The following is an 18,178-nucleotide window of genomic DNA, read 5'->3' as shown; positions in this document are numbered from 1 at the left end:
ATCTTGTGCAGGGCTTGCGGATAGGTCACTAGCGACATGACATGGCTTAGTTGAAAACCAGAAGCGTCCCATATGAGGTCCCGCAGAATCTGTTATGATGTTTCAGATGGGTCAGCTTAATTAAATTTGGCTATAGCAGCTATGTTTCATGTTTCTTAATACAGATCTGTTAAAAACTTGATGGAATAAGCACATGAAACAATCACTTTTGTCTATTTTTGGCACCCCCCTGAACCCAGTAAAATCCGGAACGTATCCGGATGGATCCGAGTAACGCATGGCCAGTTGGGTTTAGTAATTTAACAAAATGCCAACATTTTGAAAATTAGTTGTCAGTGGTTGAGATGCTACATTGCATCGCAATAGTGCACAACGTAAATCACATAAGATATCGCTATTATTGTCGCACCGATGTATATACGTATATCTACTCTACTTTTGTACGCATATGGCTCTGCATCTTATTCTATGTAACTCTCCAATATAGGAGTACGTATAACACGGTTATAAACTTCATTATACGTGCTTGCTGTACTACGTGTAATGCTTCCTGCGGGTAGCTGAAGATACCCCGTCTTACGGTAAACCGAAACCTTTATTAAGTTAATGAGTAGGCGAAGTACAAATGATATTTGTATCTAAATGGAGAAAGTCTCTTAGTAATACGTATTTCAATTATGCACAGGAGTTTAAGGAGTATATGAGATATTTATGGGGTCTTCCCGGGTAGAGGTGAAATACTGACGATCAAAACGTGATATTGGTTTAAATGATATAAGAGATAAAAGATCTTAAAACAATATCTAAAATATGTTAGTGGAACATCTGGACAATATCAAAATTTGATATTTTAAGATCAATCGAATCACTCGCTGCTATTGGTTACATCTTACGAGATCTAAGTATGATATGATGACAATGTTCCAGGAGTAAATTTCTTATATCAATCAATCCAATATCACTTTTTGATATCCATATCTAAATATGCTATTCTTGAGCTTTTCTCCTCTATCCGGGTTATGAGTATATATAATGGTATCAAAGCATTTCAGTGTATCTCGGGGAATTTCAAGGGGCTTCAGGTACTTTCAGGAGAGCTTCAGAGAGCTTTCAGAAGGTTTTCAAGTGCTTCATGGAGATTTCGAAGAGGTTGCAAAACATGTCAGGGCGACCTGAGAAGAGTTATCGCCAAGGGTTCCCGAGGCTTCGAGCCGTGGCCATGGATGTCTTACGGGGCAGGTATCAGGTATCAGTAGGTCGGCTCCAGAGGCACGTTCTCCTCCATTTGGGAAATTTGTGCCACGGGGCAGGTAACAAAAACTTCTTTTCCCAGGGTTTCGGGATGAACCTGCCTACGGCAGAAAATTTCTAAATCAAAAAGAAAAAAAAATCTTTTCCCAGGGCCGACTCTTCGCTACGGGATTGATCAGAGCACAGAGATACTAAACACCGCGTTTCACTTTTTGTAAAATTTTAGTTTTACCTTGTTATGTATACAAGTGTGGTGTGTCTGGTGTGGAGTGTAGGCAGGCCAGTGATCGAACGGATGCGGGTAACAAGGCTTCTCGGCGTGGGCTCGGAAAATCTGGTCTAAGATGGTGACTGCGTGGCTCAAGTCAATGTTCACCGGCCATCATGTCGGTATCTGAGTCGGGTTCGGCTATCCTTTCCTGGTTGATCAGGGTTTCACAGCCGAACAATAATGGGCTCTGACTATAATCTGCTATATGCACAGCGTAACTTATTTATCCAACTACCCAAGTAACAATGGTAGCTGAACAGTGAGAATCATAGCTGAACAATGGTTGGTTAATGGTGTCAATAGCTGGTCTCCAGTTAGCCTAGTGGTTAAGGCTAATGCGGAGACGGCGGGTTCGATTCCCGTTCCAGTCGGGAAAATTTTCCCGACTCCCTGGGCATAGTGTATCATTGTACTTGCCTCACAATATACAAATTCATGCAATGGCAGGCAAAGAAAGCCCTTCAATTAATAACTGTGGAAGTGCTCAAAGAACACTAAGTTAAAGCAAGACAGGCCAAGTCCCAGTGGTCAAGTCGAGCCATAAACAAGAAAAAGAAGCTGAATAAGCTGGAAGGTGAATATCAAGTTGAATAGTTGTTTGTTGAGTGTATAACGTATCTGTTGTACAGCCCATCATCGTATGCTGAATATGATACTCAATAGAAGATTATCCATCTACTCTACATTTCTTTATTCAGCTTATCTTCAAAATTGAAGGTTATGAACCACAACAGAAATGGCACTCAGTACCACCACTTAGAAAAATACTAGAGGAATGTGAAAATGTGTTATTTTCGAAAAACATAGAAAAAGGGTTTTGTTCTCCCCGATCATCGAACGCTGGATTTCATAACTGCAGCAGAAGCCATCATATCGAAAAGCAACCTGCTCGGAGTATGCAAATGATACTGTATCGCTTGATTAAATATTTTTATATGAATAATTGTAAGGCATCAATGATATTCCTTGTGTTAAACAATTACCGGAGGAAAGAGAATCGGTAGGTTCCAGTTCCGTGGGCAGTGAAGGTTAGGGTTCGTCATGTGCAACTTGATAAGCCGGCGGAAGAGAAAATCGATTGTTTGTCAGAAGTACTTGGCCCTTAATCAATCTTCTACAATGAATCAAAAAGAGAAGCATGGAAATTGTGTAGAATTACTGCCAAGTTCGCCGTGGAACACCCAACCAGGTTTGCGTATGAAAGAAGAACATAAACACTTTTAGTATACTCCTTCAACTATGTCTTTATTCGCTCAAACAACTGTGGAAAAACCGAACTCAACAAACTGCAAGAACTCAACCTACTCGATGCAGCTCACAAACAACAATAACATCGATGACATATGCCTACCTACTATCGCCAACTTACCCAGTAAGGGGCTAGACACTAGTCTCTTATATTTATTACTTTTGTGAGGGGAGAGACACAACTCATTCTTCAACACTCCTCCTTTGTGTCAATACCACTCACTCCTCCTGAAATAGTACTCCTCCTGAACCAGCTCTAACTAACTTAACATCCCTTACTCATATGATCCTTTCGAAATATGCCGTTTCTTGATTTAAGCCTCCTTAACATAAAACAGGTCACCATGTCGTTCGCCAGTCAACAATACGACCCCATCTTTGCAAACCTCACAACTTCTTGAACTAAAGATTACCGTAAAGCCTGCTTCTATCATTCTGCTTACCGACAATACATTTGCAGCTAATCCTGGCACATAAAAAACATCTTTCAATTTTACTTCAACCCTTGCACCACTGTCGTCACATCCAGTAAATTCAGCTATTCCCTTAGCCCTTACACATACAGCCTTACCGTCAGCAAGAATAACTTCGTCTGTACATGGCATCATATTCTTCAACAGACCCATCGATCCTGTCATATGGCTGGTACTTCCGCTGTCGATTAACCATCTCTTCGCCGTATTAGAAGTCTTGACCTTCGTAGTGAAGCAAATGTTGCGCCTGTCATTTCCTCTCCATTCGTTTCTTGAACTTGATGATTCTCCGTTCTCTGCACGTCTGTCTTCCTCGTCTCTCCTCAGTGCTGAAAGCTTGGGGCAATCCCGACAAAAATGCCCCTGTTCATGACAATAAAAACATTCCCGTTTCGTCGTCCTTACGTAGCTTCTTCCTTGACCTCTTCCTTCTTGGCGCTGCATGGCCACCCTAAGAGCTTTGTCGTTATGATTCTCAGACTCTACACTCTGCTCGCATCTCCGCCGCCATTCGTCCAAAAGCTTACCTTTAACGTACTCGAGCTTTAAATCCTCCTCCGACCGACCTTCCAGTGCGGTGATAAGGGGATTGTATGATTCCGGCAAACTTGATAACATCATCGCCACAATCCAGTGATCCGCTAGCTTTTCTCCCATGCCATTCAGCTTATGTACAAGTTCTGTAGCCTCCTTCAGATGCTCCGACATGTCACCTCCTTCCTCGAGACGCATCGAGCACAGCTTCCGCAACACGTGAATCTTGTTGCATAGGGATCCGCGTTCATGATACCCCTTCAGTCGTGACCACATCTCATTCGCCGTTTGAGCCCCGATCACATGCGTCAACTGTCCGTTGTCAAGAGCCAACCCAATAGTCGCTCGCGCCGATGCATCCTTTGTAGCCCAGGAAGCAGCAGCATTTTCCGGCATGGGATCGCTCACCACTGACCACAACCCCTCCTTCACCAACAGAAGCTCCATGCGGAACTTCCAACTAGACCAGTTATTATTGTCCAGCCGCTCCATAACAATCTTTGCGTCAGCCATCTTTTATTCTAACTTTCAACACACGCTATTACCAATGTTCACTCACTACTAAACACACTTTAGTTCTTCTTCTTAATCCGGGCCCAAAACCTGTAGAATTACTGCCAAGTTCGCCGTGGAACACCCAACCAGGTTTGCGTATGAAAGAAGAACATAAACACTTTTAGTATACTCCTTCAACTATGTCTTTATTCCTCAAACAACTGTGGAAAAACCGAACTCAACAAACTGCAAGAACTCAACCTACTCGATGCAGCTCACAAACAACAATAACATCGATGACATATGCCTACCCAATGTGATATAAGTAAGGTGAAGAGATCATTTTGTGTAATACACAGTACTTTGCTTGTTTTAGTGCGCGGTCTTATATGTTTCATAGCAACCCGTAGAATCTTGACAACGCTTGACGTCATACGGTCAGTTGTTGTGATATTCAGAGCCCGCCCACTGCCCATTACCCCTACATTGTGTTGTTACCAAGGGTGATTTGCGTGTTATTTTTTCAAACATAAACTAGGGCAAGTTTAGCAGCGGTTGAAAAAATGGAGAGTTTGCTAAATTTTATTACATTTTTGTTCTATTTTAGGTTAAAATGCACCAAGTTTCGACCTTCAACGATTGCTTGCAACACGCAGAATATATGAATTCTGAAAAATGGCAGTTGATTGGCTGATGGCAATGGTTTGATGCCTCGTTATACGGCACAAAGTTTTTTTGACTCCACCGTTCAATAGGACCTGAACAAATGAAATTCCCCAAAATAATAGTGCTGCAGATTTTAAATCTATAGGGGAGACGTAAAGGGAGTAAGTAAATTAGGAGCTTTCCCCCAGTTTTGTTCCAGTTGTTTTATGCTTTCGAACGCACCAATCACTGTGGTGGTAATGTGCAGATTGAGGGTAAGGCAACACGACCCAAACATGCTTATTGTTGAGCTTGTATGACGTCACCAACCCTCCCCTCAAAAGTTGTTTATTCCCAGTCCCTACTAACACAATCAAAGGATGAGTTCCTCCACACCTTCTTTATATCACATTGATGCCTACCTACTATCGCCAACTTACCCAGTAAGGGGCTAGACACTAGTCTCTTATATTTATTACTTTTGTGAGGGGAGAGACACAACTCATTCTTCTACAAATTGCCAATTTGAACATAATATAAGGCATCAAGCATAAAAGATCTCTTAAGGGTTATAAAACACCAATACCGAGGTGACGATAGAGATGTGAGTTTTTCAGTTCGAAACTGGCAGCTTTTCCCAAAAATAGATAAAAGAACATGTATCTATCCACGCCTTAGTAGTATTTTAAGGATATTTACCTGTATTTGTTTTATTTATTTTGCGTGACTTTACCAGTGATGCATGATTAACAAAATCGAGAAGCACTGATCTGTAAACAAAACAATGATGCATGCGTTCATATCCAGCACTTACATCGCTTATTCAACCTTAGCACAGCTTTTCTTCAAAGCCGTTTAACCTTTAATCAGACATGGCAGTTTATAACTTGTTCTCGCACGAACCACTAAGCCCTTACCATTCCAGGTAGAGCAGATGCTAAGGTAAATGACTATGAATCAATTCACCCAAGTTCGATTCTCAATTAAAATAAATATTTATATATTTCTCTTTCAGCCACTATAAACTGTATCATACATCTACGCCTGCAAGAGCCTAATGGTAATTCTGGCTAGAACTCTGTGGGACAAGTTTCTTTGTTTTGTTAGTGCTGCATAAGTGATAATTAATTGCTGAATTAAAGATGGTTAAGCAACTCCAAGGCTTCATATGATCCTCATCTGTTCTATAAATAGAATAACAAATTATTGCCATTCCGGATATAAGCGCTTCTACAACCTTAATTCAGTCACCCGGAGAGCTTTAATCAACTTATGGCTGAATAAAATCACCAAAATTGGATGTTTAAGAGCTGAACAAACGATTACAGTTCTTTTGCATAGCTTTTGTTCAAATGAAGGTTGATTTGCACTACTTACAGAAGCGCTAAATCAACATCAAATTGTTACCTGAGTAATCTCTTACTTTGGAATCACTGGTAGTTGTTAAAACGTCTTACTCCTCCGGAGGGTCAAGTCAAAAGGACCAGATCTTGTGCTCCAAACCACTTATAGGCCACGATCCTCATCTTCCTTCCAAAATCTCTTGTTGTCCATCTTTCCCGTTCCTACATCCTATTCACATTTCCAATGAACACCTTATTCTTCTGTCATCCCGAGATTGTGCTTGCGATGTGATCTTTGGTGTTCATTTAGCTTACCTGGCGGAATAGGCAGAATTTCCGCGTAATTTGTATGTTACACAACGCGAATTTAGCGTATACACCGATCTGACAGTAAACGGGGTAATCATAAATAATAATTATTAGGTGATGGGTATCACGGCACGTTCACAATCTACGAACTTGACTTAAAAAATGACTACCTTCGCCCTGTTGCTGTTGTTACTCTCTGGAGCAGCCATCCGACAAATCATCCTTCCCCAACCCTTGTTGTCGCAAGGACGTGGCCAGGACACCTGTCGACCGTTGGAAAATTACATCAATCTTGTCTTGGAGTCAGTGATTCATACCGATTTTTTGTGCTTTAGTAAATGGAAACCGCCTATGACAATTAGAAATTTAATCCACGTGTTTCATAGTGTCTGGTTAAGGCGAAGTTACTCTATTTTTTCTAGTTGTCGAGAGTCTCAACAGTAGCTGATGAAGAAACTCCACGTGCCATTTTCCCTGCAGAATACATTCCATAAACGCACACTTGCAAGGTAATTAAAAATTCAGCGAAGATTTTCATTAAATTAGTGCTCCCTCCAACAAACAACTTGAAACTTTGCACCAACCGCAATGTCGCTGCGCCGACACACAGTAGCAGAAGAACTCAAGAAGCCAAGTGCCACCAAGAATGCGACAAGATCGCACACAATTCCGAATGCCATACCGCCACCACCGATTCCGAGCATCCGGTGGGTACGCGCGTTGAATAAAACATTTCCCACGCTGCCAACCGGTGGTGGTGCACCACACCGGTTGGGATGCGGTGTGTCATTTGCCTCCCAGAGTCCCTGCCTGCCAGCGCGTTGTCGCCATTTTGAGCGAACGGGCGGTTGTTGTTGGCGTAGACTTTGGCCGAGCTCATTATCATTGCCGGCGTGTATCAATAACGATCAATTTTCCCTGCAATGTGATTTTATGGCGGGCTTCTTTATGGGAGACTATCCAGGACTCATTTTCCATCGGCTCGCTGCGGGAGTTCCGTCTGTCGTCAGCCCTCCGGAGCAAAGACGAAGTATCGCTTTTTCTTTACGTTATCGAAGGACTTTTAATTAAATTAAAGTGACGTTGCTTTCACTCGGGTTTTGGAACGGAATTCAAATGACACTTCGAAATAAAACTGGGCGGTTTTCGTTAAACATTTACCAGTATTTTCTTAATTATCGCTGATTGGTTTTTCCTATTTTAGTTTATAATGTACATTGTAAATCTATGATCATTACAAAAGCATGGCGAACCGATTTCCACACAAATTGTTGTGTAGGTTGTAACTTTGTTCTTCTGTGGCCGATTGTGTTACAAAAAATACAGTGCTAGTCTATGCAAAATTGTTAGAATAGAGGCATCCGTCGGTATCGTACATCAACATTTGAATGTGGTGGATCGGAATCAACGTTGCCAGACAAGTTCAACTAAATTTACAGTGTACGATCCAGTTCCATTTCCGGTGGTGGCTACATCGTGACTAGCTATCCCGGTTCTTCACCGCCAAGCACGAATATGAATCCAATTAAGACATTTATGGGTGCTAATTACTCCTTGCAGAATTGCGGCGGAGAAAAGCACACTCCTTCCATGGAATCCTCTGGTTCGAAATTGAAAAAAAAAATACTACAACATTACCACACCACGTGAAACCAACCGACGACATCGTCGATGACGAACCAACAGCGGAACAGTAGATCCATCAAAACGGGAATCAAAACGAAACCCGCTCCATAATTTTTTACTCTAGTGACTCACCTGTCGTCGACGCGACGTCGCGGAGTCTAGCGGGTCCTCCACAGTCACCGTCGATAATTGCTAGCGTTCGCTTTGAAGTGGGGTGTGTTGATTTTTTGCCCCCATCGCGGTATTGCTGGAACCGCGAGGTAACCCTATAATTAATTATCGCTTTCGCGACGGGAATCAAAGCAACCATGTCACCTCACTAGAGTACGCCTAGCGACACCAAGGCCAACCCATATGCCTACTATGATGGATATGGATTGCGGTTCGGTGGATGATGACGACCACCACCAGATGGCTAAAAATGTGTCCACGAGTGAATTTATTATGGATGTATCGTCGTCTGAGGAAAGATAGAGAGGTACCTATACCAAATGTGGCAAACCGGTGGCGGTGGCATTGGATCTGTCTGTCACGTGTAATGTCAAAAGGGAAAACAGCCCTTCAATCAGTGGCGGTGGTTCTAATTCACTGAGGTCGCGTAAGATTTACCAACCCAGACCGGTTTTTGGTCAATTATTTTGCTGCAATAACGTTCGAAATGTCTTACGTGCTATCAATAATTCAAAGCAGGGAATGAACGATAGTTTTTAATACTTTTATTTGTTCAATTTTGAATAACTTTTGCCATTTTTTGAACTTTTGTCTCAGTGGAATAAAATTAATTGAAAGTTCTTAAACGAATGTCATTCGAATTGGTAGAGAGTACTCAAATAGTATGGTCAGAGCTCTCCTCAGAGAATTTTTACATGTGTTGACGGAACTAGTCTACCGTCAACCCCCTTTGATTTGACCTCACCTAATCTGAACACTTCTTAATTTGACCCCCTCTAATCTGCACATCGTTCAAAATAAAAATGGTTTAAACGTCATTCTGCTTATGGAACGGGGTGAAACGGAAAGCATAATCAAAACAAAACAGCAAAAAGGGTTACCATCAGTGTGTTTTTTTATGCCCACACGGTTTCTAGAAGTTCAAATAAGAAAATAAACCCCGTTGGTTTGCATGAGGTGTCGTTCAAACAAACGGGGGTAGATGGTAACTCTGTCGATCTCCGGTTCTAGATCATAGCGAAAAAGATCGCATAGTTTTCTTCCAGCAAACTAGATACCTGCTGACTAATGCCTCAATTAGCCATTTCACGTAACGTTAACAGCACAATGATTTATTTTCCCATTTAGAGCAATGGTGTCTTCGGCAAAGTTGATGGGCATGACCTGCGCCATCTTTTGACAGAGTTTTGCGATCAATTCCCTGTAGAGAATAAGATTTATAGTAATGAAAGCTGAAATTGTAATGCTTAGCAAGGTAACTACGAAAGCTACACAAAGTTACAATTTTTCTTACAGGGTGCGGCAGGAAAAAATGCGAAAAGTTCAAGGCACTATTACACGCTAAATATGGGATATATAAAAATGGACGGGACTTCACATTAGGGTTTTTAAAAAACTACTTGTTTCAAATTTACCCTAATCCCATCACTTTTATTATGTTCTTGTTTATAATTTTACATTTCACACTTCCTAACACTTATACTGGGCCAGAAGGGCTTTCAACTGACTATTAGACCTATCGATTCAAACGTTCACTTCCAACTGACTGATCGAGCCAGACCAGACCGAGGGCACACCTGTGTCCTCCGATTGAGTTCGATGCTTTCTCGATGTCAGCAAAAGTTCACCGGATGGCAACTGGCCTGGTTGTTCTGGGTTGCGTTGGATGGTCGGTGTTACTGTGCGCCGGTATCGATTTATCGTGTCATCAATATGCTCGGAGTCCAAAGGGTATTCTGGTATGGGGGTTATGCTCAGTGTCTCCAAGGGTGATACTGCTTTGTCAGCATCTAGTCCACGATAGGCGGATACCTGAACATCGTGGGTAGAGCCTAGGGATGTCCATAACTTCCCCCGCCTTAGTTTGAACCGTCTCGGTTCAATATTGTTTGAGAGCTTTCCAACGCATTGTTTGCAGGGATCCGTATTGTCAGCTTCATTTTGAGTTTACGAACTTCTCTCGTAAGAAAAGCGAAAATTACTGCTACGAAGCATGTGATGAGAACTATTCCTACTATGTTGAGCACTTTAGTCCTTTTGCTTGCTGTTTCTAAGTGCTCCAGCTTATGACGATTCCTAATGTGCAGTTGTTCCATATAGTCAATGGATTCTGGTTCTGTCTGTGACTCATCTACGCTAACTGAATGTAGGGGTAAGATGACAGGTCTGGATTCTCCTCTGAATGTTTTGCTGGTAAAGGTTTTTCCGTTGAGGGTGATGGAACAATCTCTAAATGATATGAGAAACGTTCCTGTTAAATTCCTCGGACCATATCCACAACTGTTTTGCATCGAAGTCGGATCAACAGAGTTTTTAACTAACAGTCCGAGATTCTCGATTTCCTTTGTATCAGGTTTCATTGGGGATCTAATGAAGGTACAGTTACCCGTATTTCCTCTTAGTAACTCATGTAAGCATCCGTCATTTGAAGTGTTATACAAGTTCTGGACGTCGCAGATGATGCTATGCTCGATGTTCATGCATGGATGGGAAATTAGGTAAGACTCATTGTTACCAACAATGGCTTTTGTTGCATTTATCGGTATGATTTTAAACTGTCGTGGAATGGCTTCTATTTGGAGTTGCACAAATTCTCCTTGCCTGAATTTAGGAATTTTTATGAGTAGGATTATGTCTGAGTTATTGTGGAATGCTATGGGTTCCAAAAACTCATAAACTTGGTCATAGCTGTTAATCACAACGCCTTGTGACTCCAACAGATTCGTTGCAAATTCTAGCTCTGATGGTTGTAAGAAAGCCTTTGAAATTAAACCCAACTTGGACAACTGAATGGCCTCGAAAATTGTAGACAGCTGCTGGTTGATCATGTCGATGTTGAAGATGATGTTGTGTAGGTGCAGGAGATGTTCCCATTCGACAGGTCTGTCTAAGCTCAGTCTTGTCTGTTTAATGATGCTATCTATTTCCCTAGACTGTCTATAAGCTTGTTTAGTAATATTGTTAATCCTTTCCTCAAACAATTTATTAATTTGAATTTGTTCATTATTCTCTGTTACTAAAAGGTTATTTGAATTTTTAAGAATTTCAAGTTGGTTTTATATTTTTAACAAATCTTCATTATCGAGATTCCCTGTAATCATTTTTAAGGTAGACCCAAGAAAATTAAGAGATCGTTTTGTTTTTCTACTTCTAGCGGTTAAATTTTCAAGGATAAAATAAGCCTGACTCTGCTTTTGTTTAAGAATTTTAACTAGTTCTGCTATCTTTGGGTTTTCTTCAATGTTCAAAATAATGGATTCATACTGCTTGAGAACGACGGTAAAGGAAAATAAATTAAATCTATGGAATAGTGTGTGAGATCCTTCTTTTATAAAGACTGAATTAGTCTTGAACGCAACTATACCGGGATTTTCATTAAGTTCAAGGATTTCCAAGTAAGCAGAGTAAATAGGATTGAAAAACATCATAATTGTAAGACAAAAAAGTATCGGGTGTTTGTGTGTCATCTTCGAGCTGAAATGACAGGAGAAGAAGGGAAAGAAGACAAAAAGGTGCAATTAGTTCTACGTCGAAATTAAGTTTTACGTTTACGTTTTAATTTTGTTTTGTGGACTTTTCTCCCATTCTCGTCGATTATATTTGACTCTAAATTATCTTTGACTTGTATTTCTCTATACCTCTCTTGGTGCTTCAAGTTATTCCTTTTTCTTTCGAAGACCGTTTCATTTGGAAGGAAGTTTTCAGGATCTTCTCTGTTTATGTTCAGTTTTTCTAAGTCTGAACGTTTTTTCTCTAATTGTTTTTGAGACAAAATCCTGTAAAATTCCTCCTTCAGTCTTATTCTTTCATCGAGATCTTCGGGGACAGGGTCCTCGTTTCTGAAGCCAAAAAATAACTCTTTTGGAGTTAACTTTGTTTGAGAGTGTATTGAGTCATTATATATGGAAACTGCAAGATTAATTTTTGCCGTTTCGGACAAATCTTTAGTTGAATCCTTCATACTTAAGATGTTGTGCAATTCTCTAATAGTCCTATGGACGATTTCCACAGTACCATTCGAAGAGGATTGTCCAACACTCGTATAATGGTACTCTACATCGTTTTCCTCGAGAAATTCTTTAACTGTTGTTGAGGTAAATGATGCTTCCTGATCCATGACGAGAAAGGAAGGTTTTCCAACGTTAGCGAAGAAGTGGGTTAGTGCTCTTAGAATGTGTATAGTATTCCGTGTTTTAATTGGGATAGCCATTGTTAGTCTGGAGAACTTATCACAAAGTGTTAGATAATTTCTATTTCTGATTATGAATATATCCATATGAACAATTTGCAACGGCCTGGATGGTGTTGCTGTTAATTGGAATTTTTGTTTATATGGTCGCCTTTCATACTTAGCCTTTTGACACAGTTTGCAGATGTTGATAAACTTTGAAATTTTGCTCTTCATTCCTGGGAAAAAGTACCTTCTTGAGATGTGTGCCTTTGTCTCAATGATACCTCTGTGGTTCGCGTTGTGTTGCCGTTCGATGATCAGGTCCTGTTCCAGCTCATCTGTTACGTCTTCTAACAATCTTTGTGTCCAGAAAATTTTTAATGATTTTGCTCTTGAAAAGTAAGTTTTATAAATAGTTTGCAGCCTATTAAGGATACTTTCGCTACAATAAAGACCGGTAGCGCATTTCGTCGAAGCGTATTCCTTAAGAATATTGATCAGGGCTGCTGGACCAAAATGTACCTTCTTTATAGTTATTCTGTGGAAGTTTTTAAATGGGGTCAAGGATTCACGACTATCTTCATCTGTCTCTAAAAGTACAATCTGATTTCCAAATCCGTTAAGGGGTCTTTCCGTTGACGGGATGAAGTCGTTATCGTCAGTGTCCGCGGAGTGTTGTGTCATGTCATCGCTGGAGGTAGAGTTGGCGTTTACTTCTGTTTTATCCTCAGGGTTAATACGAGACAGTGCATCTGCATTAGCGTTTAGAGTACCTTTCTTATACTTGATTTCAAATTCGAGCTCTTCGAGAGCTAGTTTCCAGTGTAAAAGTCTCCTGTTCAGATCATTTTTCTGCCGGAGCCACACAAGTGGTTTGTGGTCGGTTCGAATTTCGAAAGAGGTTCCGTAAATATATGGTCTAAAATGTTTCGTTGCCCATACAATGGCCAACAATTCTTTTTCCGTGGCAGAATAGTTGCATTCTGCTTGATTCAGCGTTCTAGAGGCATATGCAACAGGATGCTCTTTGCCATCTTCGAATTTCTGAGACAAAATGGCTCCTAAAGCAAAGTCGCTTGCGTCAGTTTCAAGAATGAATTTTCCATTGAAGTCGGGGTATTTTAGAATAGGGTCGCTCGTTAGTAACTGTTTGCAATCATTAAAACAACTAATAAATTCTTCGTTGTGGACAATTTTTGTATCTTTTTTCAAGCACCTGGTTAAAGGTTTCGTTAATTTTGCAAAATCTCGAATAAATTTTCTGTAGTATCCAAGAAGTCCTAGGAAGCCTTTGATTTGAGTTGTTGTTTTTGGGATTGGCCAATTAAGGATTTTTTCGATTTTATTTGGATTGGGTTTAATGCCATCTTGGGTTACTATGTGCCCCAAAAATTCACATTGTTTCTGAAGAAATTCACATTTGTCAAATTGAATTTTAAGGTTGGCTTGAGCAAGCCGTTGAAGCACTTTGTTAAGGTTATCGATGTGGTGCTGTAACGAGCTACCAAAAATAATAATGTCGTCTAGGTAAACTAGGCAACAATTTCCAATGAGATTTCCGAGAATGTGGTTCATTACGCGCTGAAAAGTTGCTGGCGCGTTTTTTAATCCAAAGGGCATGCGAATGAATTCGAAGTGCCCTTTCTCTGTACTGAAAGCAGTTTTCGGCCTGTCTTTTGGATGTACCTCAATCTGGTGGAATCCAGATTTAAGATCCAGTGTAGTAAAATAGGTACTACGGCCGAGCCTGTCAAGGATTTCTTCAATTCGCGGGATGGGGAATTTATCATCGACAGTCTTTTCATTTAATTTGCGGTAGTCTATGACGACACGCCATTTCTTTTTTCCGCTTGCATCCAGTTTTTTTGGAACAATCCAGATTGGAGATGCCCAGGGGGAAATAGAATTTTGAATAATACCGTCCTCCAACATTTCGTTGATTTGCTTCTCCACTTCAGCTTTATGGACATGAGGGTATCGGTACGTTTTGGTATGAACTGGAATATCATCCGTAGTTTTTATTCGATGTTGAATTGCAGAAGTGCAAGACAACTTTTCTGAATCATTATGAAAAATTTTGGAATTTTTAGAAAGGATTTTCAGTAATGCAGATTTTTCTTCGTTGTTGAGATGTTTGGTTCTAATCATTGTTTCCAATTCAGAAGGGGGTATGTGGGACGCTTGATAAGAATGATGTGAATTCATATTGTTAACTTCTGCTACTTGAATAGTTTTTGCTGGCTTTGTCCAATGGAAGGTGACAGATTTGCCAAAGTTTCTTATTGGAGCGTTTACAAAACCATTTTCTGCTTGGTACAACCCAGAAGGGATTACAGCGTTTGCAATTTGTATGTCGTTAGGGAGGTAAACGTTGCCATTATTCTGTAAAACGGGTAGTTTGATCATTCGCGTAGAGTTCTCTGTCAGCGTAATCTGCGAAGGGCCTAATTTCCTAATTTGCATCGGGATTGTTTTGTGGGGAAGGATTATTTTGTGGTTGTTTACGTCGATCAGTGCTTCGATGTCGGAGAGGGTTTCATATCCAAGGATTCCGTCAAAATATTTGTGGAAATTTAAAAGGTAGAAGGTAACTTTTTGCTTGAGGCCAAAAATTGTCGTGATGAATTTTTGATCGGCCGCATGCCGTCCTGAGCTATTAGAAATTTTGAGGGTTTTGCATTTTAGCTGTTTTGATTTTGGAATCAGGCTGGGCGAAATGAAATTTTTGTTTGATCCACTATCCACAAGTATTTTTGCGTCCTTACCACAAATGTTCATTATTACGTAGGGAAGTCCGTTGATTGCATTTAAGTCAACGATCTCGGATCGAGGCCTATCTGAAAATTTACGCTTTGTTCACTGACTTCGTCTTCACTATCGTCTTCGCTATGTGTGTCATGTGTATCGTTGTCGTTTTTCTGTTCAGCGTCATGATTGTAAACTCTGGAACGTAACGACGGGTCTACTTCCATGGGTGTCATTTTCTGTCTGTCGGATAGCGGTTTGTGTCGTGTAGATGGGGTGTCTGATTGCTTGCTAAATGGTTTATTGGAAGATTTGAAATTTTTGCTACCATGGGGCTGTTGGTCGAATGCAGCTTGTGTGTGGGACTTCGTCTTCTCAGCGTTTTGGAACCGACACAGGAATGCGTATGCATTCTCCAAATCACTGGGTTGTGCTGTTTGAGCATACCCAAAGTAGGGTTTACTAAGGCCGTTAATAAATGCTGCTAAACATTCTTGTTCAAGGAAATGATTAATAGCGTCCCAATGGTTTGCATAAGTTGGATTCTGCTTTGCCAAAGACTTCATATTAACCATTATTTCCTTTGTTTTCTTATAGTAAATATGTAATGATTCGGTCATTTTAAGTGACCATAATTGTGTCTGGTATGTAGCAATATTATTGCGATCACCGTAGACACTTTGTAGGATTTCCGCTACTTCGTCGAAGGTAGTGGGGTTTCCGTTTACACATATCATATCGCGGGCTTTGCCCTCGATCTTGTTAATCACCGCCTGTTCGTACACGGCAAATAAGTCCGGTGCGACGTGTGGTCGGCATAAATTCAAAGCTCGTCTTGCTGTATCAAGCCAATGACTGAGCTGTCTTTTATTCCCGTCGAATGATGGGATCATTCTTATGGGGTCTGGAATTCGAAAGAAGTCCGTGCGACGGTCCTCCACGATGGGGGCTTGCCGCTGTTGTTGCAACTGTTGCTGTTGCTGCTGTAAATTATTGTTTTCGACTTGAAGAGCACCAAGTCTGTGCTCCAAGTTTTGTATTTGGTCAAATATTGCCTGTAAATTAACTTGTTCCATGTTTCTTTCGTGGTACCTGAGAGGCTTAACTTTAGGAACGGGATTAAATCTACGCATACAAAATGATAGAGAGGTTGGGAAAGGAAAAGTTGTTTACTCACGGTTCGACACTCTTAAAGGGTTGAAACCCACCGATGCAGTTTTCGTGTCGGGCGGCGCAAATCACCTACGGGTTGAGGGATGGTTTCCAAGAGCCTGGTTCCTGATGATCACTGGAGATAGTCACTAGTTTCTTGCTTCGCCACGGGTTGGGCTAAGCGTCTACTTAATGCTGAATCCTGCGCAAGTCAGTTACACTTTTAGTCCTTGGTTACCGGCACGTCCGATGTCGTCAATTCGACACTAATTTTCGGTTTTCGCACTACTGTCCAATTACCATGGATCGGGTTTTGTCACTAGATTGTCTTCCAAAAACTAGCACTGCACGTAGAGTGTTCCGTACGACTGCGCCAAAAATGGACGGGACTTCACATTAGGGTTTTTAAAAAACTACTTGTTTCAAATTTACCCTAATCCCATCACTTTTATTATGTTCTTGTTTATAATTTTACATTTCACACTTCCTAACACTTATACTGGGCCAGAAGGGCTTTCAACTGACTATTAGACCTATCGATTCAAACGTTCACTTCCAACTGACTGATCGAGCCAGACCAGACCGAGGGCACACCTGTGTCCTCCGATTGAGTTCGATGCTTTCTCGATGTCAGCAAAAGTTCACCGGATGGCAACTGGCCTGGTTGTTCTGGGTTGCGTTGGATGGTCGGTGTTACTGTGCGCCGGTATCGATTTATCGTGTCATCAATATGCTCGGAGTCCAAAGGGTATTCTGGTATGGGGGTTATGCTCAGTGTCTCCAAGGGTGATACTGCTTTGTCAGCATCTAGTCCACGATAGGCGGATACCTGAACATCGTGGGTAGAGCCTAGGGATGTCCATAACTATATATGACTATTTTTTCATGACAGTGTATCAGTCAATGTCTATATTCTAGCATTGAAAAATAAAAATGAACATATTTGATGTTTAACATGTGATAATGTAACCCTAATAAGCGGGTATCAATAAACTGCGCGCCCAATGGTCATTAAACAAAATGACTATAACAGTAACAAAATTAGCTTGAATTCGATGAACAACCAGGCCATATTGATCCAGAGCCATGTAGTTTCACATACTAGATGAAATAAGTACATATATTTGATGATATTGTAGAGAAAATTAAACATTTTGTTTTAACAGATACGAAATTTAGCGACCTGTGTACTTTTCTGCGGTTTGAAAATTCGGATAGTCTTCAGCTTCAGGCGCCATCCTGTAAAGGTTAGTGACCAAAATGGGAAATTTTTTAATTACTTTTCAGAAAACTAGCCTATTAGAGATCATGGAACGTTGAAACATAGATTGGTTAACGTCAAATGGACGAAAACGAGGTTTGAGTTTGAAAAACATTTTCGCATTTTTTCCTGCCGCATACGGTAGGGTAGTTAGAACAGTTAGTAGGCTACAATTTCCATCAGAAAAAAAACCCAGTTTAATCCACCTAGCAGTGATTGCGCCTTTCTCGTCGAATATGTACTCATGATGTTTCCGTTGATGTACAAAGTTATGTTCGACGTATAGACTGAGCAAAGAAATATCAGACCATTCCCATACTAAATCCAATTCAAATTTCAACCACATCACAGAGCGCGGGGCGCAACCAATCACGTCAAAATATTTGCTCTACCTCATTTGGCATAATGCCGTTTGGCATTACGCCGTTTGGCATAAAAGCCATTTGGCATAACGGACATTTGGCATAGCAAATATTATGCACA

General features: G+C 40.8%; 1 protein-coding gene across 1 annotated transcript; it reads right to left on the bottom strand.

Moving 5' to 3' along the window:
* Window positions 1-9,682: 9,682 nt before the first annotated feature.
* On the bottom strand, window positions 9,683-17,421 carry LOC134289608 (uncharacterized). The gene is made up of 2 exons (XM_062855715.1): window positions 16,460-17,421; window positions 9,683-11,840 (listed from the first exon to the last, which is right to left on the bottom strand). Exon 2 carries the CDS (start codon window positions 11,192-11,194, stop codon window positions 10,226-10,228), a length of 969 nt encoding a protein of 322 aa, XP_062711699.1. The 5' UTR covers window positions 11,195-11,840; window positions 16,460-17,421; the 3' UTR covers window positions 9,683-10,225.
* Window positions 17,422-18,178: the final 757 nt, after the last annotated feature.

This window comes from Aedes albopictus, chromosome 3 (assembly GCF_035046485.1).
Source record: "Aedes albopictus strain Foshan chromosome 3, AalbF5, whole genome shotgun sequence".
Classification (NCBI taxonomy): Eukaryota; Metazoa; Arthropoda; class Insecta; order Diptera; family Culicidae; genus Aedes; species Aedes albopictus.
Note: the sequence above shows the minus strand (reverse complement) of the source record. Positions and strands in the feature narration are given on the sequence as shown.